This window comes from Cervus canadensis, chromosome 18 (assembly GCF_019320065.1).
Source record: "Cervus canadensis isolate Bull #8, Minnesota chromosome 18, ASM1932006v1, whole genome shotgun sequence".
Lineage (NCBI taxonomy): Eukaryota > Metazoa > Chordata > Mammalia > Artiodactyla > Cervidae > Cervus > Cervus canadensis.
The window spans coordinates 29471275-29497428 of record NC_057403.1 but is presented as its reverse complement, the minus strand read 5'-3'; the positions used below and the strand labels follow the sequence as shown (position 1 = coordinate 29497428).

Below are 26154 nucleotides of genomic sequence, written 5' to 3'. Positions count from 1 at the left end.
ACAGAGGTAAGTACACATACACTTAAGTATATACACACACACACACATACACACACACACATATATGTATGCACACATTATTTTAAAGGGAAGAAAAATAGTTTTAGCAAAATAATATTTGTTTCACTGGAGCAAGTTTTTAGATATAAACAATAGAATTTTGAAAGTATATTTATTTAAATTTACAACCATCTCATTTGTAAGAATTAGTGGATCAGTGAGGTAACACCCTCACAGAATTTTAAATGGTTTATATTGATATAGATAATTATTGATGAAAAATTATCTCTTAAATTTATATTCCTGAGTGTGAACTGGCCCCTTTGGTTTCATCTTCAGGTGGTAGAAAGCAATTCCATATTTTGCTTGAAAATGCATAAAGAAATGATTTTTAATTTAAAAAGTGTTTTAGAACAGTGGGAGAAGAAGTTAAGTTCTGGTTCTCACATTGTATTAGGTAAGTATTTTAATTTCTACTTCTATTTAGAGAAGGCTGAACTAATAGGAATTATTCTTTGATTCATTTATTTACTTCTTCTCCAAATTTCTCATTCTCAGATTTACTGAGAATGTATTAGTAATGTTAATTTCAAAGTGAAAATTAGCTTCAATTAATTGATATTGAGGTGAAATTCAGGTATCTCCAGGGCAGTGGTCAGCAACCCTTGGTCTAGATGTGCTCCCTGGAGTTGAGTTTAAGGATCACTGTCATATATATGTTATGCCTATGATGAAACTTGTCATAAACAAATGCTAAATTTGGTATTGGAAATACAAAAGTCAATTTGTATTAAATAAGTGAAAACATTACATGGGCAGCTTAGATTTGTAATAGAGGCATTTTTCAAGTTAAAAAGGAGACTATTTTTCTCTGAAATTTAATTACCGAGTTTTGAAATTTTGGGAAAAGAAATGGGAAAGAAGTTTCCTTGTATCTCAACAGTAAAATGAAATAAATGTTTTGAAGTTTGGTTCCTGGAATTTTCTCTGTGAAATGTGTGTGGTAAAATTCCAGCCTCTCTTGAAATTGTCACTTCTTTTTCTCCAGCCTTAACAGATGATTGCATCCCACTCTTGGCCATCACCGATGCCACGTGTGTTATTCACTTCAGCTTTCCTTCCTCACCAAAAATTTTCGGTGGACGCCTATATTGCATGTCCGATCATTTTCAGAGTTTAACTGAACAGGTTTGACTCATGTGCATAATTTAATATTTCACTGGCATTTTCCACGTAATGACAAACTCAGAGTCTGTAAAGTTTTATTGTTTAGACTGGTATGGATGATTCACTTCCTTTATTCGCCCGCAATTTTAAGGGTTCTGACGAACAGGGAGATAAAAAGACCAAATCTGTCTTGCTGCTGTCGGAGAGAAATGCCTGCCACGCAGTTGGGGTCCTACGCTACTTGGAGCGAGCAGATGCCAAGATCCCTTCAGAGCTGTACAAGTTTACTGCGGGGGTTCTGGAAGCCAAAGAAGATAGAAAAGCCAGAAGGCCTCTTTGTCCGTATCTTAAGGCTTTTGGTTTTTGCAAGTAAGCCAGTCATCTTTTTTTTTGAAATACAATGTGCAGTAAGCTGCACAGATGGTAAATTTATAGCTTGAGGGTGGTTATATAGGTACTGCAACCCATGTGAACCATACCCAGCCCTGAGGGACCGTCTTAAAGGTCCTCTCCATCTCCTTCCCAGTTTGTTCCTCCTCCAGAAGTAACCACCCTCGTTTTATCTACGAACACTGACTAATTTGCTGAGTTTTGAATTTTATATAAATGGAATTGTGGTATGTTCAACCAACTATCTGTGGCATTTGTGTATTGGTATTTTATTTATTTATTTTGTGGCTCAGAATTCCATTGTATGATTATATCTACATTCATTCCATTCTGAATGGGCCTGCGAGTTGTTTTATGTATAAAGCTGCTGCGAACACTCTTATACATGTCTTTTTGTGGAAATGTGCACCCATTTCTCTTGGGTATATACTTTGGAATGGGATTGCTGGGTCATGAGGCAGACGTGTGTACTTTACCAAAGTGGTTGGTCATTTTATCATCCCATCAGTTGTTAAGAGAGAGTTTGAACTGCTCTGTATCTTCACCAACTCTTAGTATTCGTGGGGGCATGGGGTAGATGACTGTGATTTTCATATGTATTGCTCTAAGAATTGATGATGTTGAATGTCTTTTGACATGATTGTGGGACATGTGACCGTCCCTTTTTGTGAAGTGCCTGTTCAGGTCTTTCTCCCATTTTTAAAATGGGAGAGAGATGTTTATGGGTTTATAGGAGTAGTTTGTTTATTCTAGATATAATTGCTTTGTCAGAGATACGCAGGTATGCATTGAGAATCTTCTCCCAGTCCGTGGCTTGCCTTCTCACTCTTTAAGTTAATTAATAAATCTTGGCTGCACTGGGTCTTCGTTGCTGTGCTCGGGCTTTCTCCAACTGCAGCGAGCAGGGGTTGTTCCCTCGTTGTGGTGCGCAGGCTTCTCACCGGTGGCTTCTCTGGTTGCAGAGCTCGGGTTCTGAGGCACGCGGGCTCGGTAGTTGTGGCTGCGGGCTCTAGAGCGCAGGCCCGGTACCTGTGACACATGGCCTTTGTTGCCTCATGGCATGCGGAATCTTCCCAGACCAGGGATGGAACCTGTGTACTCTGCATTGTCAGGTGGATTCTTAACCACTGAACCGCCAGGGAAGTCCTCACTCTTTCAAGAGTCTCAGTGAACAGATATTTTTAATTTTGATGAAGCATTTTAGAGTTACTATGTTTTGTGTGTTCTTAGATAAGAAATATATGCCTATCTCTAGGTTATGACATTCTTCTCTGTTTTCTTCCAGAAGCTTTATAGAGTTAGCTTTCACATCTAGGTATGTAATCTATATTGAATAAATTTTTGTGTATAGTGTTTGACATGGACAAGGTTTACTTTTTTCTGTATGGATAATCCCTTGCTCCAGCTCTCCAGCTTTCTTTACTTAAAACATCGTCAGGGTGGGGGGGAGGTAAAAAAAAACATCGTCATATTCTCACTGAGTTGGTGCCTTTGACGTAAACAGACAACAGTATAAGTGATCCATTTGTGGTTGCTCTCTGTTACACTGGTCTACTCGCCTGTTCTTAAACCAGTACTGCACCTTCTTAAGGTAGCTTGTACTGTAGTGGGTCTTGGAAAACGGTATGTAAGTCCTCCAACATGGCTCTTCTAATGGTTATTTTTGGCATTTTAATTCTAATGCATCTCCATATTCATTTTAGTATAGGCTTGTCACTTTCTTCAAAAACACTGCTGGAGTTTTGACAACTGCATTGATTCTGTGGATCAGTTTGGAGAGCACAGGTGTATCTTAGCACTCAGGAACTCTCTTAGGGATCCAGACACGATACCAGTAGCTGATCAGTGGATCTCTGGGATTAGATAATAGATGTCTGATAGATATCTACTGGATGGAATTTAAAGATAACTGTTGAAATTAACTCATTTTTTTGATTGTGGTACACTATACCCATTATTAGCAACAATCTCCATAATGCTTTTAAATAAAATACTAACTTTTAAAAATGAAACTTTAACTATTTCTCAGTTTGGGTTAAGTGGCTCCTGGTTTAGAGGTTCATTGGCCTCTGTTGTAGGTTCAGTTCAGTTCAGTTGCTCAGTCGTGTCTGACTCTTTGCGACCCCATGAATCGCAGCACACCAGGCCTCCCTGTCCATCACCAACTCCCGGAGTTTACCCAAACCCATGCCCATCGAGTCAGTGATGCCATCCAGCCATCTCATCCTCCGTCATCCCTTTCTCCTCCTGCCCCCAATCCCTCCCAGCATCAGGGTCTTTTCCAATGAGTCAACTCTTCACATGAGGTGGCCAAAGTATTGCAGTTTCAGCTTCAGCATCAGTCCTTCCAAGGAACACCCAGGACTGATCTCCTTTAGGATGGACTGGTTGGATCTCCTTGCAGTCCAAGGACTCTCAAGAGTCTTCTCCAACATCACAGTTCAAAAGCATGAATTCTTCGGTCCTCAGCTTTCTTCACAGTCCAACTCTCACATCCATACATGACCAGCGGAAAAACCATAGCCTTGACAAGACGGACCTTTGTTGGCAAAGTAATGTCTCTGCTTTTTAATATGCTATCTAGGTTGGTCATGACTTTTCTTCCAAGGAGTAAGCATCTTTTAATTTCATGGCTGCAGTCACCATCTGCAGTGATTTTGGAGCCCCAAAAAAAATAGTTTGACACTGTTTTTTTTCACTGTCTCCCCATCTATTTCCCATGAGGTGATGGGACCAGATGCCATGATCTTAGTTTTCTGAATGTTGAGCTTTAAGCCAACTCTTTCACTCATCTTTCCTTTCATCAAGAGGCTTTTTAGTTCCTCTTCACTTTCTGCCATAAGGGTGGTGTCATCTGCATATCTGAGGTTATTGATATTTCTCCCGGCAATCTTGATTCCAGCTTGTGCTTCATCCAGGCCAGCGTTTCTCATGATGTACTCTGCATATAAGTTAAATAAGCAGGGTGACAATATACAGCCTTGACATACTCCTTTTCCTATTTGGAACCTGTCTGTTGTTCCATGTCCAGTTCTAACTGTTGCTTCCTGACCTGCATACAGGTTTCTCAAGAGGCAGGTCAGGTGGTCTGATATTCCTGTCTCTTTCAGAATTTTCCACAATTTATTGTGATCCACACAGTTGAAGGCTTTGGCGTAGTCAATAAAGCAGAAATAGATGTTTTTCTGGAACTCTCTTGCTTTTTCGATGATCCAGCGGATATTGGCAACTTGATCTCTGGTTCCTCTGCCTTTTCTAAAACCGGCTTGAACATCTGGAAGTTCATGGTGCATGGATTGCTGAAGCCTGGCTTGGAGAATTTTGAACTTTACTTTACTAGCATGTGAGATGAGTGCAATTGTGCGGTAGTTTGAGCATTCTTTTGGATTGCCTTTCTTGGGGATTGGAATGAAAACTGACCTTTTCCAGTCCTGTGGCCACTGCTGAGTTTTCCAAATTTGCTGGCATATTGAGTGCAGCACTTTCACAGCATCATTTCTCAGGATTTGAAATAGCTCAACTGGAATCCCATCACCTCCACTAGCTTTGTTTGTAGTGATGCTTCCTAAGGCCCACGTGACTTCACATTCCAGGATATCTGGCTCTAGGTGAGTGATCACACCACTGTGATTATCTGGGTTGTGAAGATCTTTTTTATACAGTTCTTCTGTGTATTCTTGCCACCTCTTCTTAATATCTTCTGCTTCTGTTAGGTCCATACCATTTCTGTCCTTTATCAAACCCATCTTTGCATGAAATGTTCCCTTGGTATCTCTAATTTTCTTGAAGAGATCTCTAATCTGTCCTATTCTGTTGTTTTCCTCTATTTCTTTGCATTGATTGCTGAGGAAGGCTTTCTTATCTCTCCTGGCTATTCTTTGAAACTCTGCATTCAAATGGGAATATCTTTCCTTTTCTCCTTTGCTTTTCGTTTCTCTTCTTTTCACAGCTATTTGTAAGGCCTCCTCAGACAACCATTTTGCCTTTTTGCATTTCTTTTCCATGGGGATGGTCTTGATCCCTGTCTCCTGTACAGTGTCACAAACCTCCCGTCCATAGTTCATCAGGCTCTCTATCAGATCTAGTCCCTTAAATCTATTTCTCACTTCCACTGTATAGTCATAAGGGATTTGATTTAGGTCATACCTGAATGGTCTAGTGGTTTTCCCTACTTTCTTCAGTTTAAGTCTGAATTTGGCAATAAGGAGTTCATGATCTGAGCCAAAGTCAGCTCCTGGTCTTGTTTTTGCTGACTGTATAGAGCTTCTCCATCTTTGGCTGCAAGAATATAATCAATCTGATTTTGGTGTTGACCATCTGGTGATGTCCATGTGTAGAGTCTTCTCTTGTGTTGTTGGAAGAGGGTGTTTGCTATGACCAGTGCATTCTCTTGGCAAAACTCTTATTAGCCTTTGCCCTGCTTCATTCCGTACTCCAAGGTCAAATTTGCCTGTTATTCCAGGTGTTTCTTGACTTCCTACTTTTGTATTCCAGTCCCCTATAATGTTGTAGGTTATAGTGATGTGTTTCTGATTCAGAATCTTTATTTTGAAAGTATGTTTTATTTATTTACATATTACATTTAAGGCTGTCTGGAGAAATGATGTAGTAACTCTGTCCTTTAAGTTTAGTCAGTGCCAGTTAATTTTTAGGATTCCTTTCCACTCATTTACATACTGTTAGTGTCATCTAAAGGATTTAATATGGTTACTTTACAGAATCTCTAATTTCAATTATAGATTAATTGTCTTGAAGGATACTTTAAAAACCATGTTGAAAATTATTATTTTTTTCTGGGCTTAAAATCCTGTTCTTTTTTTTTTCAGAGACAGAAGGATGTGTCCTGACCGGCACCGTCTTAATCCAGAAGTAGACATACCAAGGAAGTTATCCAGCCAAACTCTACCAGTGCTTGGATACATAAAAGTAAGTTCTGTTAAAGATCCTTTGTCCAATGATTAATGGTTAGTTTTAGTGAACAAGTTTCATTTTTAAGTGGTAGAATTTAATAGAATGTAATTATGACAGTATTAACGTACCTCCATTAATCTGACATCAGGCATGGGTTCTTATATGGTGCCTTATTTCAAGGTACCAGTTTGTTCAGAAAACGAAGACTAAATTGGGAAGATAGATAAACCACTTAAACAATTTAAGGAATTTTTAGTTTTATATATATATATACTTTAAATTATATATATATGAAATATATATAAATTTTATTTTTAAATATTTTATATTTTATATAAATTTTATATTTAAGCATTTTAAATATATTTTTATGTATAAATATTTTCTATTTTAAATTTTTTAATATAAATTTTATTTATTTACTGACTGCACTGGGTCTTCATTGGTGCACATGGGCTTTCTCTAGTTGCAGCGAGCAGGGTCCACTCCTCCCTGCAGTGCATGGACTTCGCATGGTGGTGGCTTCTCTTGTTGCAGAGCACGGGCTCAGTAGTTGTAGAGAACAGGCTTAGTTGCACCACAGCATGTGGGACATTCCCAGACCAGGGATCAAACCTGTGTCTCCTGCATTAGCAGGCCGATCCTTTCCACTGGACGACCAGGGAAGTCCTCAGTTATATTTTAAGAAAGAAAGTCATTTACCTCTGGGGACTATTAAAAATAGGTAAACCTCAGGCCGATTCATGTTGTTGTATGGCAAAAACCATCACAATATTGTAATTATACTCCAATTAAAATTTAAAAAAATTTTTTTAAGAAAAAAAAAATAATAATGTGATGCTTCAGTTCAGTTCAGTTGTTCAGTCATGTCCGACTCTGCAACACCATGAATCGCAGCACGCCAGGCCTTCCTGTCCATCACCAACTCCCAGAGTTTACCCAAACCCATGTCCATTGAGTCGGTGATGCCATCCAACCACCTCATCCTCTGTCGTCCCCTTCTCTTCCTGCCCCCAATCCCTCCCAGCATCAGGGTCTTTTCCTATGAGTCAACTCTATGCATGGGGTGGCCAAAGTATTGGAGTTTCAGCTTCACCATCAGTCCTTCCAATGAACACCCAGGACTGATCTCCTTTAGGATGGACTGGTTGGATCTCCTTGCAGTCCAAGGGACTCTCAAGAGTCTTCTCCAGCACCACAGTCCAAAACCATGAATTCTTCAGTGCTCAGCTTTCTTCACAGTCCAACTCTCACATCCATACATGACCAGTGGAAAAACCATAGCCTTGACTAGATGGACCTTTGTTGGCAAAGTAATGTCTCTGCTTTTTAATATGTTGTCTAGGTTGGTCATAACTTTCCTTCCAAGGAGTAAGCGTCTTTTAATTTCATGGCTGCAATCACCATCTGCAGTGATTTTGGAGCCCCCCAAAATAAAATCTGACACTGTTTCCACTGTTTGCCCATCTGTTTCCCATGAAGTGATGGGGACCAGATGCCATGATCTTAGTTTTCTGAATGTTGAGCTTTAAGCCAACTTTTTCACTCTCCTCTTTCACTTTCATCAAGAGGCTCTTTAGTTCTTCTTCACTTTCTGCCATAAGGGTGGTGTCATCTGCATATCTGAGGTTATTGATATTTCTCCCGGCAATCTTGATTCCAGCTTGTGCTTCATCCAGGCCAGCGTTTCTCATGATGTACTCTGCATATAAGTTAAACAAGCAGGGTGACAATATACAGCCTTGACATACTCCTTTTCCTATTTGGAACTTGTCTGTTGTTGAATGTGATGATTACACAGCCCTTTTCAGAACATCTATGGCTATCCCTTTGGGGATATTCTGAGATGCAAGTAGAATTACTGAGTTGAGTTGTCACTTTCCTGTGACCCTGTTTTATTACTTTGCTTCCTTTTGAGTTTGCGTGTTCTGTTCTCACCTTCCCTCCCCCCTAAGGTGTATCTGTTAGGTTCGTTCATACGTGCTCCCTTCTTGTGTGGCTGTGCTGTATTTGTTTCCTGGGGCTGTTGTACAGAAGTGTATTCCCTCCATCCTGGAAGCCAGGGTCTAAAATCAAGGTGCCCACGAGAGGCTGTGCTCCATCTGAAGTCTCGGGAGGCCCGGCCTCTCACAGCTCCTGTTGACTCCAAGTGTTCCTTGGCTCATCTCAGCTCCTACTGCGTGCCTCCAGCCTGTGCCTTCACCGCCGCATCACTCACCTCTCTCTCTGCCTCTTGCAAAGCACACTTGTCAGTAGATGAAAGGCCCAGCGAGATAATCCACAGTAATCTCCTCACCCAGAGATGCTTAATTACATCTGCAAAGACCTTTTTCCCCAATGAGGTCACAGTCACAAATCCTGGGAGCTAGCACAGAGACAGTTTCCTTTGGAGCAGATTGGGCAGGTGGGGTGAATCTCTATTCAACCCCAATACAGTTTTTATTGCTGAAATGATTTTTTTCTTTAATTTCTAATTATTTCCCAAGTTCTGTCACTTCATTTCTACAGTTAAAAATTCTGATTTATGTTATTGTTTTATATCATATATCACTTTTCTTAATTAATTAATTTCTTAATTAACAAGCTGAAAAGCAGCTTGTTTTGAAAGCGAAGGTTACAGTTTTTATCTGTTTTGAGGATACACATTCCTAGTGGCTTTCATTGTGTCTAACAACTTATTCTGCTGCTTATTCTCTTTTTTATTTTATAACTTAATATGGAATTTGATCTTGATACTTTGCTGTTGTTCATTTTTAGATAAAATTCCTTTCCCCTAAATTTAAGGAGGTGATGTGGGTCAGGATTCTATAATTTCACAGAGTTTTCATTTCTGTTGTTTCCATGTCTTGTTAAAAAAAAAAAGAAAGTGAGGACATAGTTTCTGAGATTTTGAAATGCCCTGGCTCTGTGTCCCTCCCCCGAGGTGCGTCTGGCCTTTCTCCTCCTTCGTCTCTCCTGTCCCTGGGTGGACAGTGTGGGTGAAGGGGCCCAGCCTTCACCCTCTGTCAGAGTGCATGGAGATGTTCCAGTGTCAGCTGCCCTCGTCACCAGGCCCAGTGAGCTCTGGGTGACTACCTGCTGCCTCCTGTGGGGTCTTCCTGTCCTCAGTCCTTCAGGCACACTCTTGCCGCCCAGTGCTGCTTCCTGCACGGACAGGCATACCTTGCAGGTCTTGTGGTGTGGGTGGTTTTTACACCTCTGCTCTTTTGTTGTTGTTATTTTAATTAATATATTTTATTTTTTCAAGCAGTTTTAGTTTTACAGAAAAGCTGAGCAGAAAATACAGAATTCCCCTTTTACTCCTTCCTACCCCGACCCCACCAGTTTCCCCTGTTGTTAATATCTTCCAATATTGTGGACATGTGTGACATTGATGAGCCAATACTGATACATGATTATTAACTGAAACCTATGGTTTAAGGTTCACTCCTTGCAGTGTTCGTTCTGTGGACTTTGCAAATGTATGGTGACACATGTCACCATTACGGTGTCACACAGAGGACTTTCACTGCCCTGAAAGTCCCGTGTGCTCCACCTGACCCTTCCCCAGAATTACTAGCAGTCACCTATCTTTTTACTGTCTGTGTAGTTTTCCCCTTTTCAAAATGTCATATAGTTGCTGTCATAGAGTGTGTAGGCTTTTTCCACTCACTTTTCATTCAGCAGTTTACATTTAAGATTCCTCCTTGCCTTTTTATGGCTTACTAGGTCACTTTTATTGCTGAGTATGCTACAGTTTATCTGTTCACCTACTGAAGGACATCTTGGCTGCTTCCAATTTTTGGATATTATGAATAAAGCTATGATTAATACTCAAGTCCAGGTTTTTGTGTAGGCAGAAGTTACTTGGGTAAATAAATACAAAGGACTGTTACCTGTGATTATATATAGTAAGACCATTTTGTTTTATAAGAAACTGCAAAACTTTCTAAAGTGACTGTACCTTATTGCATTCCTACCAACATCTAATGAGTTTGTTTTCTGGATATGTTTACTGTTTATGGGCTTCCCTTGTGACTCAGCTGGTAAAGAATCCACCTGCAATGCGGGAGATCTGGTTCGATCCCTGGGTTGGGAACATCCCCTGGAGAAGGAAAAGGCTACCCACTCCAGTATTCTGGCCTGGAGAATTCCATGGACTATATTCCATGGGGTTGCAAAGAGTCGGACACGACTGAGCGACTTTCACTTTCACTTTACTGTTTATATTTCAGATAATACCCTTTTATGTTTTGAATGCAACAAATTACTTTGGTCGTATAGTTGATAAACATGAGGATCTTTGTGCAACTCTTAATGCTGAGATGAAAGAGTATTTTGAAGACTCTAATAATAAAGCAACTGTTGAAAAGATGGAGAAATTTGGATTATATGGGTTAGCAGAAAAATCAGTTTTTCACAGGTAAAATGTCTCTATTTCATCTCTACAAGTTGTGAAGCACAAGGTAACGTTAAATGGTATTGAATCCCTATTTTCATTGCTGTCCATCTGAGCGGTTTGCGTGCATATGCTGAGCCTGGCTGCCTCCCAGGAGGGTGGTGGCAGGGTTGTGTGCCCACATGCCCAGCTCAGCTCTACTTCCGAGCTCGTCGGCCCCAGGACCGCTGAGCCCAGAGCACTGATAACAGTGTGGCATTTATATGACCGTCATCGAGCTCTCACTGTCCTGCACACACATGCATCTTTAACTCATGGAATTCTTACAAATTCCCATAAAATGAGCACAGTTCTCATTTTACAGATAAGCAGACTGAGTCCTGGGCTTCCCTGGTAGCTCAGCTGGGCAAGAATCTGCCTGCAATGCAAGACACCCTGTTTCAATTCCTGGGTTGGGAAGATCTGCTGGAGAAGGGATAGGCTACCCACTCCAGTATTCTTGGTCTTCCCTGGTGGCTCAGCTGGTAAAGAAAGAATCTGCCTGTAATGCGGGAGACCTGGGTTCGATCCCTGGGATGGGAAGATCCCCTGGAGAAGGGAAAGGCTTACCCACTGCAGTATTCTGGCCTGGAGAATTGCATGGACTGTATAGTCCATGGGGTCACAAAGAGTCAGACACGACTGAGCAACTTTCACTGTGTGTGTATACTGAGCCCTGGCGAGGTTATGTAAGTTATCTAAGGTCAGCTCAGGAAGCGGCAGTCAGTGTTCCATCCTGCCTCACGTGGTGTGTGCTCCCATGTCCGCTGAATGCCACACCTGTCCTCTCTTGATGATAGCCCAGATTGAGAACCTTGGAACATTTAATTTGTCAAATAAAAGAATTTCCTCTTTTCGGAATGCTACACTGTCTTTTATACATAGGTATGAAGTGAAAGAGGAAATGGCTACCCACTCCAGCGTTCTTGCCTGGAGAATCCCATGGATGGAGGAGCCTGGTGGGCTACAGTCCACGGGGTTGCAAAGAGTCGGACACGACTGAGTGATTTCACTTCACTTCATGAAGTGAAAGTGAAAGTGTCAGTTGTTCAGTCATGTCTGACTCTTTGCGACCACATGAACTATAGTCCGCCGGGCTTCTCCGTCCATGGAATTCTCCAGGCAAGAATACTGGAGTGGGTAGCCATTTCCTTTAACAGGGGATCTTCCCAAACCAGATATCAAACCCAGATCTCCTCCATTGCAGGCAGATTCGTTACCATCTGAGCTACTAGGGAAACCCTTATACTTGAATTAAAAAAATAAATCATGGCTAAGTGCTCTGGCTGACTCTAGCTATTTTATTTCTAGTATGGAGTTAAGCCATGCAGTTTAGGGGAAACTTCTGTGTGGTTTGCTTTTAGCAAGTAAGTTGAAGCGACAGTTATTTCCCTTTGGTTCTCTGTGTTGGTCTGAGGCCACTGTTGTTCTGCAGGGTTCAGGTGTTGGAGATGAGCCAGAAGGAGGACACATGGGCCCTGGATAATGTCCTTGTGAAGTTCATAGATGAAGGCAGGACTGGGCTCGTCACAAGAGACCAGTTGCTACACCTCCCAGAAAGATTCCACACACTGCCCCCCCAAGCTGTGGAGTTTATTGTTTGTAGAGTGAAACCTGTGGACAATGAAATTGAATGGAATCCAAAGGTGGGTAATTTGGGCTTTTTGTATTTGTTGACTTCTAGAATATATTTAACCCAGAATAAACATGGAGTTGAGGTGTATTTGAATTTGGAGTACTGGGTTTGGGTGAAATGCTTCATATTTCTGGGCAGGGATGCACTTCCCAGCGCTGTGCTCTGAACGTAGCTCTGAACCCTCAGAGGGTGCCAGACATGATTGGCCATCATTATCGATAGTGCTCCCAGGCTTAGAATTGGTATAAAATAGGCACTATGCTAAAAATAAACTGACTGTCACTTAAAGAGAATAAACAGTACAAGCAGCTACAAGAGTGGGTACCCTGTACCTCTCTGGGGGACCAGGTAATTCCACTGGAGTTGGGAAGATGGGCAAGGAAAGAGAGAGAGTCCAGAAGAGCTTCCAAAGGAAGGGACGTTTCCTCTGGGTCCTTCAGAACAGGTAACTGGGATGTCACCAAGTAGACCAGATAAGGCACTGAAGGTGAAGAAGCCCCACTGTGCCAGGACATGGTGCACACGGCTGTCCCAGGTGGGTGGGGGGACCAGGCAGACAGTCTTGCTCATCACCAGAGCAGTGATTCCTATTCATAACAAGGCCTTTAATTCTTCAGAAGAAGGTTACGTTTCATACAGTCTGATGAATAGGGTATGAAAGAAGCCATTACACATGGCAAAGTAAAAAGTTTGGGTTGTAGACAGTGGCGCTGAGTGAGGACAGATGCAAGGGTGCATCCCGAGTGCAGGTCCAGGCTGTGGGCTCCCCACACCGCGTGTTTCCCAGTGTGGGTGCACAGCTCCCATTCCTCCATCAGCTGTCAGCCTGTCTTTAGATGATGGATGTTTATTTCTTTAGAAGTTCAGTGAGCGTGAAGAGAGAGTCCCACTGGTAGTGGAGACCAGGGCCCCTCAACCCCAGTGTCGCTGGCGTGAGCAGCCCCAGTGTGTGGCCTCCTAGGGAGTAGCAGGAATACCATGTGCTTGGGACTTGGCACCTGTCCTCGTCCTTCTCCACCGTGGTTACCCTTGTTGGTGTCGGGGCATTATGGCCTCCATAACCTGCTTCATGGAGTGGTCATGAGGCTCAAATGAAAGGCATGGAAAAGCTTTTTGTGAAACTACTGAGCACATGCACAATTAAGTATTTCCTTAAATCTTCAGATAAATTTACTTATGTATATTTTTTTTTCAGGTTACTAGGTACATTCATCATAAAATTATTGGAAAACTGCATGATGCAAAAGTGGTACTGGCTTTAGGAAATACAGTTTGGATTGATCCAATGGTAAGAACGCAGTTTTCTCAGAAAGAAACATGTGTTTGAATGTGCTCAGTCCCTAAGTCATGTCTGACTCTTTGCGACCCCATGGACTGTAGCCTGCCATGGGATCTTCCAGGCCCCTGAAATTACCCAAATTATTCTAACCTGTTGGTTAAATAACTCTTTGCCTCACTAAATGGAGGCTTATTTGATAAGGGCTCTGTGTGAAGGAGCCCTTGTCTCATGTTATTTGGGTCATGAATGTGTGGTCATGGGTTTTATGGTTTAAGGGAATCTTTTATGTTATAACCCAGCACTCGCAGGCAGGTCTGTATAAATCGCATGTACTCACACATACAACCAAGAGGAAATTCATGAAACTGTTGTTGGCACGTGCGACAGTCTCTGCCATTTCCAGTTCTTTTCCGGGTGTCAGCTGTGCCCCATTAGTCTCCTTTCACAGCCCTCTGCGGCAGCGTGGGAAGCCCTGGGGCAGGCCCTGCCCTGCAGGAAGGAGCGCAGCTGTGTGCTGGGCTAGTTGTGAATGATCTTAACAGTGGTCAACAGCGTGGAGAAGTCCTCAGGCTTTCCAAGACAGGTTTTATCGTGTTCATGGTTTCTACCTCATCCATTCACCGAATATTTATGGAACACCTCCTGTGTGCCGGGACCTGTATGGGGCACTGGGGTTCCACACATTAACAGACAGCTGCCCTGTGGAGCTGCTGTGGGGGTGGGCAGCGAGACAGAATGTGAGGCCAGGGCCTCGGGCGTCCCCTCTGAGATCCGCTCTCAGGCCCTACTCTGCTTGCACCCCGGGGACTCTACTTTTCACTTCAGAGTTTTGCTCTATTAGACTTAAATCTTAATTATTATGATAATGTATAAAGTTTGAAGGAATTCAGTTTGTAAAAGCTGTTTTGTTAAAAGTTTTTTTTTTCCCTAAGAGTGAAAAAGCCTTAACACTGAAAAAGATGAGTTTGGGTATAAGATTTACAAGTAAGAGGAGAAAATGATTTTTGGAAGGGAAGGTAGAGACCACCAGTGCAGGTAAATGAAAAGATTGGAGGTGGGGCGGTTCTTAGTTGATGTCATAATAATATTGTGGTGGTTCTTTATTACAGAAATAAAATGGAAACTTTATTAATAGGCAAGGATTTTTTTGTAAACTACAGCCAAGAGAATGAAGCAAAAAAAGAAAACCTACGTGGCAAATATGCTTCCTCAGCTCCAAAGTGTAACCGTGTCCATGGCACCTTGGAGGGGAAACAGACATACCCCACCTCCTTCTCCCCCCACAGCAGCGTGGTCCCCGGGCTGAGAGGAGAAAGGTTCTTTCCTTTTCCTGAATGGGAGAGCGTTCCCAATTCCTGGTCCCTGGGGAGGTGTGCCTTTCTTGCTAGCCTGGTCTGCTCCCCCAACCCAGGAAAGTCCTGGGGCCATACCTCCCACCAACAGGAATCAGACAATTGCAGATTTCCATGTTTTACTTAATTTTGTGTAAACTGAAACGGATGAGAATATTTTGGTTGCAGAAAAAAAACAAATGGAGGAAACTGCCCAAGATACAGGATCTAGAGCCTTGGCATAGGCCCTTTCTGGGCCTCTAAAGAGCCTGAGGCTTCTTGTTAGGAGAGGTGAGCGTATGAGAGGGAAAATCAGAAAGATCTAAGAGTTGTGTGTGTGGTTACAGCATCACAGATGGGTCTTGTCTGGGGCTTTACCCCAGGACTTGATCTTGGCCCCTGCTCCACACCTGATCTTATCTCCCCAGTATGCGGCTGGGTTCTGGAAGACTGATGAGGAGACCCTGCACGTGGTGGCATGTGCCCTGGTGCATTGAACACTGCACAGTGAGATAGGGAGGCCATGAGAGAATGTTTGTGATTCATCTAAAGTTCTAAGTGTGGTTCTTGTAAACTTTGTATTTTTTCTTTGATTCAAGGTGCACATTACAAAACTTTCAAACTTGAAAACTTCTGTCATTGATTATAATGTTCGAGCTGAAATTTTGTCAATGGGAATGGGCATTGATAACTCAGAACATGTAGAACAACTGAAAAAATTATACAAAGGAGCTAAAATGCCATCTTCTGAAGAAAGCCTGAACCAGACCCTGTAAGTGGATTTTTGTCGCCCTTTGGAAGAGCTGTTTTGTGGAAATAGAACTCACAAGTGGTATGGACGTTTTTGCTGAAAGTAGAGTAGTCTAATGAGTCTCTGTGTTCCCATCACCCAGTAATTGCCAATATTTGGGGAGTCTTATTTTATCCACACTCCAGCCCACACTTTTGTTTTTGCTTGACTATTATAAAACAAGTTCCAAATATGTTATTTCACCATATCACTTACAGAAGGAACTTTTGTTAGCTTTTTATTGACAGCACACATCCAGGAAAGTACACACATCCTAAGTATGGCTTAGTGGATTTTCTGAGCAGGGAAACCAGCCCAGATCAGAAATAGGGCGCCACTCAGAGCTGCCTCCTGCTCCTCCCCAAGGCAGCCGCCTTTCAGACACAAAGCAACGTGGATGACTCCTCCTGGCTCGTTCTTTGAATGGAGCCATGCAATATGTCTCTTGTGTCTCCTGACATCTTTAACTGTTACTTGTGGAATTCATCCATGTTGTGCGTGCAGCTGTAGACCATGGATTCTCATTGCTGTGCCATATTCCGTTGTTATGAGTGTGATTTATTTCCCCATTCTGTTGATGGGAGGAATTTCCAGGTCTGGGCCACTTCAGGTGGCACTTTAAACGTTCTCCTCCATGTGCTTTGGTTCACTTACAAATGTATTTTTGACAGAATGGAATGGAAACTGCTCTGCAGTTTTCCGGATTGGTTGTACCAGTTTTCATGTCCACAGCAAGATATGAGAGGACTTTTGAAGTCTCTGAGAGAGTATACTGCCAGCCCCTAGACGGGAGGATGGACTCAGCGTGTGTGTCCACCAAAGGACTTGCATCAAGAGCTCCTTTCAGTCAGAAACAGCAGACACCTAGTAGAAACGGAACAAAAGATGTGAACAGACACTTCACAATGTCCAATTCATTAATTAGCTGTCCAGTAATTAGTATATGAAAGGGTCCTCAGGCCCATTACTCATCAGGGAAATGCAGATTAAAACCACAGTGGAGCAGTACCACTTCATAGCCATGGGAAATGAGAGAAAGGAGATACCAAGTGTTGGCGAGGATGTGGAACAACAAAAGGCTTTAAAAAACTTGACTTAGGTGCTGTTAGCACAGCTAGTAAAATTATTGGTAATTTCTTAAATTGCATTTTAATTGTGTTAAAATATACATAACAATTTCTCATTTTTGTTTTTTCAAAGTGTGGTAAAATACACATAAAATATATCACTGTAACTATTTAAAAAAAGTTTATTGGAGTGTTGTTGCTTTACAATCTTTTGTTAGTTTCTGCTCTATAGCAAAGTGAATCAGCTATGTATATACACATATTACCTCTTTTTTAAATTTCTTTCCCATTTAGGTTACCACAAAGCACTGAGTAGAGTTTCCTGTGCAATATAGTAGGTTCTCATTAGTTATCTGTTTAATACATAGCAGTGTATATATGTCAGTCCCCATCTCCCAGTTCATCCCATCCTCCTTCCCCCTTTGGTGACCGTGTTTTTTCTCTGTGTCTGTGTCTCTATTTCTGCTTTGCACATAGGTTTGTTTATCTGTCCCATTTTTCTAAGATTCCACGTATATGTGTTAATATACAATGTTTTTCTCTGACTATTATTAAGTATATAATGCAATGACAGTACATACATTCACACTGTTGTGTAACCATTTGTGTAACCACAGTCCATTTGCAGAAGCTTTCAACATCCCAGCCAGACACCCTGTACCCATTAAACCGTAACTCCCTTTCTTCTGTTCCCTCAGCCCCTGGAAACCTCCTTTGTTCTTTCTGTTTCCATTAGTTTACCTATCCTGGGCACCTCATACGAATGGAATCATGTAATATTTGTCCTTCTCTGTCCGGCTTATTTCACTTAGCGTAATGTTTTCAGGGTTTATCCATGTTATAGCAGACGTCAAAATTGTGTCCTTTCTAAGGCTGAAAAATACTGCACTGTATGGCTGTACCACACTTTGTTATCCATTCATCTGTAGTGGGCATCTGGCTGTTATAGTAGTGCTGCTGTGAACGCTGGTGTGCGGCTATCTAAGTTCCTGCCTTCAGGTCTTCTGGGATTTCTGGATCACATGGCGGTGCTGTGTTCAATTTTTTAAACTGACAGACTGTTTCCACAACAGCTAAGTGTCGTGTTCCCACCAGCAGTGCAGAAGTTTCCCGTTTTCTCCACATTCTGGCCTAGAAATCAGCCTGAGGTGAAAGCTTAGGGTCGTCTTAGGACTTTTCTGAGCGAGTGTCTTGTCTTGGCTCCAGGCAGCTTAGAATGGACTACACAAATAATTCACAAAGTCGGCTCTGCCCTCTCTGGCGTCAGGGGTGGAGCTGGGGGAACAGGAAGTTGGTTCAGACAGCTGGTGGTTCTTTCAGTGTTACCTATAGGGAAATAGGAACTTGGAGTTTCCTAATCCACCATTTTGTTTTGGATGCTGGAATGTTTCTTCAGTCTAACTTTGTTTCAGTTGACCTGATAAATACTTTTAATTGATGTTTCGGTAGGTAAAGTTGAAATTTTAAAATTCATTCATTTATTCAGCAAACATTTATTGTCTACTAGGCATGCAGTAGTGAACTAAATAGATGAAGGACTTACATTTTAATGGGGAGAGAAAGACGATGAAGATGTTACAGAGATACATAGGGGATCAGATGGTGGTATGTGAGATGGAGCAGATTAACGCAGAAGGGAAGGGAAGGTGGTTTGGGGTCTGAGATGGTGAGCCCCAAGACACCAGAGCTGAGTCCTGACCCAGGCAGATGTCGAGAGGCGAAGACTTGAGTGGGCAGGAGAAGGCTTGGTTGTTCCTTGGTTCCAGGAACAGAGAGGGAGGTACAGTGACCAGAGGAGCAAACAAGGGGAGAGTCTAGGTGTGAAGGGTGCAGTGGCACCGGGGTCGGATCTTCTCGGACCCTGTGGCCGGTACAAGGATAGGCTCCTCGGAGGAGGAAGTGGAGCTGTGAGAGAGTTTTGAGCAGAGGAAAGACTTATTAATCAGAGCACCCTGGGCTGCTGTGTTGAGAAGAGACTGGAAGGGACGAAGTCTGTGCCCAGAGTTCGGGACAGGATGACTGTGGCTCAGACTGGGGTGGTAGTGTGGAGGTGGGAGAAGTAGCTGGTGTCTGAATGTACCTGTATGGGGTGTGGTCAGCAGATGCTGGGTGTCGAGAGCGAGCTGCGGGGTCTCTAATGCTGAGAGGTGGCTGGCAGTGGGCACCTGAGAAGATGCAGCCTGGAGCCGGCTGGGGTCAGGGGGAGCATCCAGGATGACAGTGAAGAAGGAGTTTCACGGAGCAGGGAGCCATGAGCTGCCCGGTGCTGCTGAGGCCACATGGAATAAGGACTGAGAACTGACAGGCGGATTTAGTGCTGTGATCGTGGGAGACCTTGAAGTGTTCCTAAATTATTGCTCAGAGTAGGGGAATTTCAGAGAACATGGCAAAGATGAAAACTATCTGAAGTTTACAGGGTTTTCTATCCTAATAAAATTGGGTACCTGTGGGATTAGAATATGTTTTGGTTTCTGTACACTTTCAGGAAACAAAAATTGTTCCATGCTTGCTTTTTTTTTTTTTTGCTGTGCTGGGTGTTCTTTGCTGCTCGGGCTTTCTCTAGCTGTTACAGACATGGGCCTCTCGTTGCGGTGGCTTCTCTCGCTGTAGCACACGGGCTCGAGGTACGCGGGTTGCAGTCGTGGCCGCGCTCGGGCTCTCGGGCACAGGCTCAGTGGTTGCAGCGCACAGGCTTAGTTGCCCTGCAGCTCTGGAGTCTTCCGGGCCAGGGATGAAGCCCGTGTCCCCTGCCCTGGCAGGTGGACTCCTATCTACAGGGAAGTCCTCCATACTTACTCTTGAGATACTCTTTTAAAACTGAAGATGCCACTGCAGTTGAGTAGGGTTACTCAAGACAGAGGTGGGTCACTTATAGGAAACCCCACAACTACTGTTGAGCCCCGGCTCTGAACCAAGCACGCTGCTCAGTCCCTGCACAGATGATTCTGCAGTCTTACAGGAGTGTTGGACACCTGTGGTCATAAACATAGATGCAGGGAAGTGCAGAGACCACGAGAGCTACCGAGGAAGCTTGCCTCCCAGGAAGGGACTCCATTTCAGGAGATGAATAGGCAGCTGTGGTATTTGCTGGACCAGAATCGAGGAGCATGGCGCCATTCTTAGGTCAGATTAGAAAGGGGGACAGAGACTGGGGGTCTGAAAGGTTGACAGACACAGGGGAGTGTGTATAATTGTGTCACTCTGAGTCCTCAGGACTGAGAAGATAGTGGCAGGGTTGGCTGTTCAAGGATGTTTCTCAGAGAGCAGCCAGCTCAGAGCAGAGGAGACACTGAGTGGGTTTTGGACTTGAGTTTCAGGTTATTGAAGGTATAAACCTAGAGTGCAGGAAAGTGGGTGGGGAGGCTCTAATTGGCTGGTGTTTGAGGACAGTCATGACTTGTGTACGTGTGGGAGGAGGAAGGAACTGATCCCCAGTAAATGAGGGCTGAGGAGGTCAGAGCCGTGGTGGAGGAAGAGGGTGGGCGACGGAGGGTCTAAGGCCGCACAGTGGTGAAGGGAATGAAGCCTGAGAAGGGGTCCACGCCTGAGTGGTTGGACCATGGGACACTGCCCTCCATGCCACAGGCTTCACATGTGTCAGTCAGATGTGCTCTTGGAGACACACGTGCACACTCCCTACCCATAGGGGTGTAATACATGTGTTCGTGTAGATTTGCTCCTTTAGGCTTCAATTAACTCAGAAAGGATGCACAAGAAATGATTTATGTTTTCTCCCTTCAGAAAGGAAATCGGTGGCTGGGGAACAGAGGGGAGGGGAGAGATTTTTCTAAAATACTGAACAACATGTATGTGGTTACCTGTTAAAACAACCAAAAGAAAAACACAATTTTTTGTAAGAATGAGATTGCCCTCTATATATTGATATGGTGTAATTTCCAGTTATTAAGTACAATAAAGTAAGGGACAGAGAAAGAGAATGTAATGTAGTAGGTTCCCATGTGTTTAAACATGTGTGTGTGTTTTAGATAGAAAGATACAGAGGGCAGTATTTGCTTTTTCTTGCAAAGAATGTTCCTAGCAATAGACCAGGAGTGGTAAGAGGGTGTCTGGGAAGCTGGGGCAGGAGAGGAAAGGAGATGGCTTGTACTTTCTGCTCTTTGAAGTGGGCAGCGGTGCATACAATTCTCAGAGTTAAGCGATTTGAAAAGAACCTTATTTTGGCAAATGAGTTCCTGCACTTGTTGGATGATGTATGTCCATCAGTCACTCGGCTGACGCCAGTGCCCAGAGCTGGTGACCTGCCTGTCGTCTGTCCGTGAGCTGTAAGTTCTGTGAAGGCGTGACTGCTGCAGCAGGCTTCTCAGCCATGCCTGGCTGGCCTGCCTCCCTCTTCTTGCTGGAAATCCCTGTAGGGAGCCAGATTTTTCCTCTCTTCATCTCATGGTTAACCTCTGCCTCTTCCGCCCAGGATACCTTCTTCCAGAGAAGACAGTGCTTGCCTGCCGAGCACATGGCAAGAGGACAAGGGCTCGGAGAAAGGAACTGACTCCAAGACAGACTCAGAAAACCGAAAGCACGGTTGGTTATATAAAAGATGGGTAACTCAAAATCACTAATGCTTGGAAATTTTCTGATGTTTAGGCTTTCCGCTTTTAGATGAATTAGAAGGTGATATAAACTGATGTTACCTAACTTTCTATTTTTGACAATTCAGCTTCCAATCTTTTTTCTGTAACTTTTTTCCTTTTTGTTATTTGAGGTATAATGCTTATCCAGTAAAAGTGCACAGATCTTAAACATAGAAAATTTTCCTGTGTGCACATGTCCATTACCCCACCCAGGTCAGGCTGTTGGCCATTTCCAGAATCCCAGTGGTCTCCCTTACATACCCTTCCTGTCTGTAACCCTGCCTCGGAGCCCCTGTTCTTACTTAGCCCCTGTTCTTACTTACTATACCATCAGTGTTGCTGAATTAGAAGCACATGGTATACACTCTTGTGTCTTCTTTCATTCAACATTATGTCTGTGAAATTCATTTAGATTATTGTAAGTAGCAGTGGTACTTTATTGCTGAGTCATATTCTGTGATATGGGCTTCCATTGTGGCTTAACTGGTAAAGAATCTTCCTGCAATGCAGGAGACCTGGGTTCAATCCTTGGGTTCGGAAGATTCCCTGGAGAAGGGATGGGCTACCCACTCCAGTGTTCTAGCCTGGAGAATTCCATGCACCATATAGTCCATGGGGTCGCAGAGAGTCGGACATGACTGAGTGACTTTCACTTTCATTCTGTGATATGAATATACTGCAATTTATTTCCCCATTTGCCTGTTGAAAGACATTGTTTTCAGTTTTTGACTATTGTTAACAAAGCCCCTTATAAACATTTTTGCTCAAGTCTTTGAAAGCCTCAGACATTTTAGACTGAGAATTTCAATTGCACTGATTTACGAAGTGTTATGTACTGGAGTGGTCCTTGCATGTACTGATTGCTGTTCTGGAAATTGTTAGGGGTCCTAGCAGGTTGAGATAGCAGTGGTGTCCTATGGCCAACAATTACATGTGGTCCTTTTTCAGAGAGTTTACATTCCCGATTGTTGATTGTTTAATCATAATACTAGTCAAGGTAAATAGTTCTTTTCTTAATCTAGTATTTGTTTAATTGGTTACACTAAGTGATGTACATTTTTTTTAAATTGTTCTTTGCAACTGGATACTTTGGTTACTATGAAGTTTATGCTAATATTCTTAGTAGTTCCTGAACTAAAAGTTGCATAAAATGCCAAAAGTACCTATAATATATATATTATATATATAATGGAGTCATATTTGTTATTTGTAATATATATATGTGTTATATATGATATATATATAAATATTATGAAGTCACATATAAATAACCTATAGGAAAATTTGACTTTTTGTACAGAAACGTTACCGGAAAACACTGGAGGTGCTTCCATCAACAAAACTACAGAGCCGCCGAAAAGGTACACTCATTGCTGGGGTCTGCTTTCCTTACTTGCCTAGCAAATACACAGAGATGAGTATATAATCCTCTTCCCTTTCTTCCAGCTTCCACCCACAAATAAAATGGTTCCAAAAAGAGGATGTGGTCATACTGAAGATAAAAATAAGGAATGTAAAAGATTACAAATGTAAATACTTTAGAGATAGAGTCGTTTTCAGGTGGGTTTATGTATAGCTTATAAAATAAAATAGAAATAATTTCTAATGTTTGAAAAGGCTGACTTTATTTCTTTTTGTAAATCTAGTGCCTGGGTAGGAGAGAAATTTTACTTGGCTGATTTGGAGCTGCAAGCCAACATAATAAAAGATGATTGCAAATGCATAATTAAATATGACGAACCTGTAATCACTCTTGCAAAAGAGCAAAAAGAGTCTTGGTGTGGCTTACTCAAACAGAGGGTGAGTAGAAGTCAGCCATGCTTGGTCTTAACACCCTGAGTACATTTTATTCTCTTAAGTAATGTAAATTGTTATGTTGAACAGAATCCAAATGTGGCTTTTGATTTTGATCACTGGGAAGACTGTGATGAGGATAAGGAGGATAGCCACTTTGCCAAAGGTAAGAGGAGGTGCACCCACTCCCCAGGAGAATTGTAGGACCTGAGCATCATGGGGGTGGACGCAGCCACTCAGCAGATCCCAGGAATGCAGCCTTTGTAAGAAGGGGCAGTTAATGTAAAGCCCTCAGGCGTTAGTTTTCTCCTTGTGGTTGATCTTGGTGCTAAATGTTCTGCTTTGAGAAAATATCAACTCTTGGTTATAAACACACCTCCTTATAACACTTGTACAAATAATTCTCCTAGGAAAATAACTTACCCATAAGCAGGCAAATTTTACTTGCATGTTTCTTGCTTAAAATAATGAAAACTTGAGTCATAAAATAGAGAGCTAGAACCCAAGGGATTTTTTCTGCAATGACCAAACTAATGGGGGTGGGGGAAGATTTGCTAATGAATCTATAATTATTAACATATTTTTAATAACATCTACCTTTTTTAGTTGTAAATTCTAAAAACCTGTCCTGCAGTGTGGCAGGCTTGGTTGAGACCAGTGACAAAAGTTCCGATGAAGATGAAAGTGATAGTGAATGAGAATGTGAATTAAAACCTGGAGAGCAGCCAGAGGGTTCTAACCAGAAATGGATATTGCTGTGTGACCAGAAGACAGGCCTTTTTTCCCCTCAAGGATCAAGCGTTACTGTCACCTTGCGGCACTGGGATTAGTAATGGTGATAAATTCTTAACTGATAGAAAAATGAGTTGATGATGAGACTCTGGAAGGAAGGTGGAAGCAGAGACACTGTGAGTGCTGGGCTGTCCTGCTGGTCGCCTGGTGTGAAGCCTGCCTTGACACTCAGGCATTCAGGTAATGAACTGTACCACCTGGGGTTCATTGTTATTTTTTCATCTGTGTTTGGTACATTCGTAAAACCTGATCTTGCACATATAAATTGGGGTTTCTTAAAATTCATACTCTGCACTGCTTAACAGACCTCAGCGGCTTCCCTGGTAGCTCAGATAGTTAAGAATCTGCCTGCAGTGCAGAAGACCTGGGTTTGATCCCTGGTCAGGAAGATCCTCTGGAGAAGGAAATGGCAACCCACTCCAGTATTCTTGCCTTAGTTCCATGGGCAGAGGATCCCGGCAGGCTACAGTCCATGGGGTCGCAAAGAGTCAGACATGACTGAGCAACTAACACTTCGCTTCACTTTCAGCCATGAGTTGGTTGGCATTCAACATAACTGTGTGTGCTAACACTCCTAGTAGTCTTTACATATTGATAGCCGGTTACCCAGGGTAAGCTGACATCTTGCGAAGAGACAGGCCACGGGTGAGAATGGGCTTGCCTCAGCAATGGCACCCTGACCAGGGCTTCCTGGAGGTGAAGCTTCTGAAGTGCCCTCGGAACCTACAGCGTCCGGGACAAACGGGACACAGGTCTCTCTCCAGTGGAAACGGAAGAGGACTTGTGCCTGGAGGTAACGCTCAGAGTACCTGCACATGGCGAGCCCTGAAAATATTCATGACCTCATCCTGGGGTGAGGCTGCAGCACCCACAGTCACGAGGTCATCAGGAAATGTGCATTTGTCATGAGCACTTAAATGTGGGAATGCCCAGAGCCTGGCTTTCCACGTTAACTGGAGAAGTTAGGTGGGCAAGCTGTTGGCAAATTTACACCCTGTGCACTGCTTCAGTGTGGGTCTGGCAGCTTTGCCTAGAATTGGAAAATAACATGATAGAACATGACCGTTAGGACGGCCCCCAGAATCTTTATTCTTTTTTACACATCAGAAAGCACAGGTGCCCACGTTTGTCTATGTCCCAGGTGTGAAGCACCACCTGAACGGGAGGTAACCTTTGTCATCAAGCTGTCATGCCCCATGAGCAGGCGTGACCGTCCTTTTGCTCTCAGTTTCCTCATCTGTAAAATAAGACGGCCTGCTCCTTGGTGGGCACTGCCCAGCAGTGGGGCCTGGAGTGCTGCTGGGCGGAGGCATGCCGCTGCCCTCTGAGGGGAGGGGTGGTGTCCAGCCGGGACAGCTGCCAGAGTCGCATCCTTGCCGCCACTGTGAGCCCACGGTTCACTGGCACATGAGGTACACTGGGGGTGATTGTCCTTTTTTCCTGGCTGAACTGGGCCGGCTCTTCAGGAAGTTGTGGTGTCTTTGCTGGCAGAGGTTCTGGTCTGTGAAGCTCTTGTAACATTCTTATCCCATGTACGTTTCGGTAAATACAGCTTTCACTCCCACTGGGGAGGCCACTGGGTCGGTGGCCAGGCCTCCTGAGCTGCACTGGCTTTTGCCCTGAGGTTGTTGGGCACCTGCAGTGTATGTGCCATTGTATTGTCTCTTTCATAAAACGCAACACATAATAATAGCAGGCAGTAGAGCCGCACAGATGTGTGCCCAGGTAAAAACGATGGGGTTTCCTGTTCTCAGAGAAGATGTAACGCTGATTCTCGTTCACTAACAGCTGAGTGAAAGTATTGGGCAGAGGATGGCTACATGTTTAAATTTCAGTTTCTTTTTTCAGACATTTAAATTTACGACTATTTGAAGTTCTGAATTACGTTCTGTAAGATACAGGACTACTTGCTTGTGAAATGTAAACAATTACTAATTGTTTTTTGTTGTTGTTGTTCTCTACTATTAATACATACTGATTTCATGTTTTGG

At 43.0% G+C, this 26154-nt stretch overlaps 1 protein-coding gene across 5 annotated transcripts in view; it reads left to right on the top strand.

Moving 5' to 3' along the window:
• The window catches only part of TDRD12 (tudor domain containing 12), a 75940-nt gene extending 50184 nt beyond the window's left edge, over positions 1 to 25756 (top strand). For all 5 annotated transcript variants that reach the window (XM_043435503.1, XM_043435504.1, XM_043435500.1 and 2 more), the window contains 14 exons: positions 340 to 457; positions 1049 to 1188; positions 1319 to 1536; positions 6384 to 6483; positions 10683 to 10870; positions 12321 to 12531; positions 13717 to 13809; positions 15731 to 15903; positions 21418 to 21527; positions 22878 to 22938; positions 23024 to 23137; positions 23224 to 23377; positions 23462 to 23537; positions 23978 to 25756. In XM_043435503.1, coding sequence (XP_043291438.1) covers positions 340 to 457; positions 1049 to 1188; positions 1319 to 1536; positions 6384 to 6483; positions 10683 to 10870; positions 12321 to 12531; positions 13717 to 13809; positions 15731 to 15903; positions 21418 to 21527; positions 22878 to 22938; positions 23024 to 23137; positions 23224 to 23377; positions 23462 to 23537; positions 23978 to 24069 — 1848 coding nt within the window. In that variant the 3' untranslated portion in view covers positions 24070 to 25756. The remainder of the gene's footprint in view (positions 1 to 339; positions 458 to 1048; positions 1189 to 1318; positions 1537 to 6383; positions 6484 to 10682; positions 10871 to 12320; positions 12532 to 13716; positions 13810 to 15730; positions 15904 to 21417; positions 21528 to 22877; positions 22939 to 23023; positions 23138 to 23223; positions 23378 to 23461; positions 23538 to 23977) is intronic.
• The last annotated feature ends 398 nt before the right edge of the window (positions 25757 to 26154 follow it).